The 4,488-nt window shown below is 47.7% G+C and overlaps 1 protein-coding gene across 1 annotated transcript; it reads left to right on the forward strand.

The window, feature by feature from the left end:
• Positions 1–613: 613 nt before the first annotated feature.
• On the forward strand, positions 614–3,886 carry EMWEY_00051620 (hypothetical protein, conserved; the record flags this gene model as incomplete). The annotated part of the gene is made up of 7 exons (XM_013479728.1): positions 614–808; positions 956–1,228; positions 1,514–1,601; positions 1,776–1,934; positions 2,226–2,364; positions 2,599–3,001; positions 3,167–3,886. The coding sequence occupies 7 exons, from the start codon at positions 614–616 to the stop codon at positions 3,884–3,886; spliced, it is 1,977 nt and encodes a 658-aa protein (XP_013335182.1).
• Between the last annotated feature and the right edge of the window lie 602 nt (positions 3,887–4,488).

A 4,488-nucleotide genomic window follows, 5' to 3' on the forward strand; every position in this document is an offset into this window, starting at 1 on the left:
CATCACCCAACGGCAAAGAACGCACAATGGCAACCAATGGAAGCTTGTTTGTCGTTACTGCGGATTGTTGCTGGTTGATGCTTGTTGTTGTTTGCTGATGCTGTTTGATTGTTGCTGCATATTGTTGTTTGCCTTTGTTTGTTGTTGCTGCTGTTTTCCTCGGCGTTGTTGTCCTTGCTTGTTTCTTCATTTGACGGACGGGCGTATGTGGATTCGTTTAGGCTTTCCTCTCCGAGTGTGTATTGTCTCCGTTCGGCCTAAACGCTTGCGTGCCGCGCTGTTCTACGTGTGTTTATGTGATACAGCTTGATTCGTATTCATTGTTGCTTGCAGAAAGCTTGGGGCGCTGCTGGATGAACGGTGTGCTGACGTAAATGCTTGGGCCGCTGCCCTCTCTCACGCAGAAAGCCGATGTATTGAAAACGACATCGTTGATCGTGTGGGTCCTCCTGGAGTGTATACAGATTGGAAGACAAAGTATACCAGGGGCCGCATACCCGTTTTTAGTGTTCCCTAGCAACAAATAACATGAAGAACCAGAACTGAGCGTATTTACATAACTCGTCCAAAAGCCGGATGGTCTGGTGTGTGGATTCTTGTAGTCCCCTGCAAAATGACGCGCATAAACAGAACGTCTTTGGGTGCCTGTTTTGATGCATTTAAACAGGCAAGGAGCGTGCGAATCCGCTTGGAGGAGGAACAAACTCTGTTGAACCAATTGACAGCACGTTTAGAGAAGGTGCAGAAGGACGTAAATACGACTATTCCAGATCTTGACAAGCTTATACAAGAAGGAAAGCAAATGCAGGTAACGGGATCCGGAATAACTTATTCATGCTTCATGTCAAATAATGATAATCCGCCTCTCGCTCTATTTCGTTTCGTATCTGGAGGTAGTTGAAATTACCTATTGGCCTTTTCTTGCAAGCTTTTATTCTTGAATTGATTTTACCAGGCCTCAGCGCCCTTTGCTGTGGAAGGGCTGTCAGAAGTGTTTAAATGTGCCGAGGCGCTCGTCAAGCGAGCCGAGCAGGAGACTGAAAACGAGGAGCACAAGGGGAGAAGTGAAACCACGGAGGGCATGAGCAATAGAACCTTCAGTAACAACAAACCTATACAAAGTGATGTTACAGAAGGCGACAAGATGCTGAGGGAATCTCTCGACCGGGTTAATGAACTGCAACGAATTAGAACATGCCGCAGCATGCAACAGGATGTGCTACGGGAGGTAGGGGTGAATGAAGGAGAGCTTTGGATGTGTTTTGACGCCCCTATTTTTAAGCAGATATATGCATTCAGCTGCACATAAAGACATGACAACAGTTCTACAACTGCACGACCAGCTTTAGTATCAGTATGCATACTCGCCCAAAACTCCATTCCGCTGTCTGTGCTGCCTGTACTTTTAGTCGCATTTGAGAACTCTGGACGGGAATAAGTTGTTGTGTTTGAAACGGCTAAGCCGTTTTAACTTGGAACTATTTCTGCTTTCGTCATTGTACTACTGTTGCAGACTGTGGAGAGTTGTGCTCGGATAGAGGGGCATTTAATATCCGCAATTACAACGTTCGGCCAGCGGACAAGCGAGGAGGGCAACATGGGTGTGTGTATGCGTTTTGTTCTGAACAATCACATTTGACTCGTTGCTTCTGCTTCTGATTCTGTTTGTCTTGTGTATTTTTCTGCTGGAAATACAGGGGCTTACGAGTGGCCTCTATGTACGCATGAAGACTAGAAAAAGGCAAGTAAACTTCTTCCGTTTTTTTGTTCTGCAGGGAAAACGGGCAAGAGAGTCGCGGCCAGGCGCCGCACATTTTCGCAGCCGTCTTCGGAGTACACAGAGAGCGACAGCGAAGAAGAAGTGTCGTTAGGCAACAAACGTAACTTCTTTCCCTCGGATATAATTACTGTGCCCTGTTCCATCAGTCCAGATAGTGAAAAGTGATAAGGCACGGACAGAAGCAGACACAAGTGAAGATGTACGGGCAGACAAACCAACGACAGCAAAAGAGGAACGATGCAGCATAGTTTTTAATACATACACAAATAATAGAAGAAAAACTTGAAGAAGTGCATGCATCGAGGAACCGAATGCCTGGTGGTCTCATGCTTTTGCAACAGTGAAAAGACACATAGAATGAAGTACCATGTTTATCCTGCTGCTGCTACGTTGGCTGCTACAACTGTTGCTACTACTGCTGATATTGTTGCTTCTGCTGCACCAGGAGTTGGGCGGGAAGTAGTTGAAAGCTCACCTGACGAATTTGAATATGGAGAAAGTGGATATTTGAATAAGTTTTTAAGAGAGCTTGTGAAGGCGTCTTCTCAGTGCGACGTGGAGGCACTGCAGTTTCTCTTGAGTCGGTAAGGAGTTTGTCTCCTTCCTCTGTGCTTGTACCTTTTCTTTTCCACAATGTTCTTCTCTTCTTCGTGACTATTCGTTTGACCAATCGTTTGTTCGTTTGTTCGTTCGTTTTGGCGTTGCGGGTTGAGGGTTAAAGCAAACGAAAACTGTTACTCACTCTGCGGTTGCTGTTGTTGCTGGTGCTGGAGCTGATGCTGCTGCTGATGCTGGTGCCGGTGCATTCGCTGCTGCAGGTTGCGAGACGCGGGTGTACCTACAGGCCGTAGGGAGGTTCTTGTGGCGCAGCAGCAGCTGCGGAGGCTCTCAGATGCTTCTTATTTGGAGGGGGAGTTAAAAGAAGGGATCATTTTGCTTTCGTGGGGGTCCGTCTCGGCTGCAGACATATCGCGCCTTTCGAACCTCATTAAACAAGCTACAGCTGTAACAGCAGCAGCAGTGGAGGCAGCAAGAGGGACCGGAGCATCAGCGAGAGCTGGTGTTGGGGTTAGACAGGACATCCTCCTAGCAGCAAAAGCAGCTCTAGAAGCTGCAGAGGACTTCTCCGGCGGACCGAAAACCGCCACAAGTATACACAGTGTTTTTGCGATTGAAAATTACCCAGGCTTGGCAATTAATGAACAAATACAACGCGCAAAGGTGAGTAGGCGCCCCTGTCTCAATGATGATATATTTTATATTTATCGACACAAGAGTTTTATTTATCCATTGCATGCTCAACTCGGCTGCCATCACGGGATGTTGCATGCCAAGTGTATGCACGCAAAGTCAGTGCGTTTTTAAGCACTGATGCGTTTCCTGCAGGGGACAAAAGCGGAGCTGCAGCTGCTGCTGCAGCGGGAGCTGCTGCTGCGCTTCCAGAAAGAAGAGATACGAGGACCGCTGTTGCTGCTGCCTGCTGCGCTGGGGCCTGAGGCTGTGAAGATGTTTAGACACGTGCAGCGGGCGATGGGCGATGTATTTAGCATTAGGGATGATTGCAGAAAAGATATCATAAGTGCTGCAACAGCCTGTGAACTGTTGCGCGACGAGGTGTACGTGCAGGTCCTTAAGCAGTTGCGGCAAAACAATAATTTCAACAGCGTCATTAAAGGCTTTTTTCTGCTCTCTGCCCTCTGCGAAAATTGCCCCCCTTCTTCCACGCTCCTCCCTTACGTCAGGCAGGTGCTTGAGCTGCATGCAATGGAGCAGCCCCAGCAGCAGCCGATGCTGTTGCTGCTTCATCCACCAGCAGCAGCAACAGCAGCAACCGCTAAGCCACTTACGCCCCACGAACTTGAACTACAGCAAATATGCAGCAAGGCACTGCAGGCACTCGAGCGGCACACAAAAGAAAACAACGAAATTGAGGGAGGAGACAACGAGTGTGATAATCTTGTCGATCCTGCACAGAAAAAATCCACCTTCGAATTTCAGGCGAGAAAACTTCGGGCAGACGTCCAGAGCAGTTCCTGCAAAGGCTGCCTTATGCAACAGCACATAACAGCACAAAAGCTTGCTTGCCCTGGTGTAGTGCTGCAGTAACAGATGCTGGCTTGCCACACTATGCATGGCCCTGACCGTGCAACAGCAGAGCCAGTACATTCAAGTAGAAGTGCAGTTCAACCGTAGATTTAATCGTTCCTCTAATATGCATGCAGTCAATTTACATATTCGTGTTCCGTCTTTATTTGGAAATTATGTGGGAGAGCAGGTGCACGCAATTTGGAAACGCTGTGTGTGCATATTACAAGCAGTTGCACAGATGCATGCATTATATATACGTCTATGTGTAATCACACACCCGGATAAAGAACTGCTTATATGTAGAGATGCGTCTAATGTGAAGATACGCTTTTACGCAGGCGTTCCAATAACTTAAGGTTCTCGCAAATCCAAATTTTGGGCCTGTGCGTTCGCTGTACATTCAGGTGCACCTGGAGGGAGGCTCGAGACACAGAGTTGTTTTGGGGCTACGTGCAACTGCTGATTCTCTTCGCGCTGCCGTCTGCCGCTCATTGGATCTGCCAGACACAGATGAATGGGTAGTTATTGCTTGACATGATGTTATATTCTGTGCGAGCATATATGCGTGTATACGCATGCATATCGTATACACATGCTGGCGTGTTCACACATATAACTAT

Source organism: Eimeria maxima, genomic scaffold (assembly GCF_000499605.1).
Source record: "Eimeria maxima Weybridge genomic scaffold, Emw_scaff1337, whole genome shotgun sequence".
NCBI classification, from domain to species: domain Eukaryota; phylum Apicomplexa; class Conoidasida; order Eucoccidiorida; family Eimeriidae; genus Eimeria; species Eimeria maxima.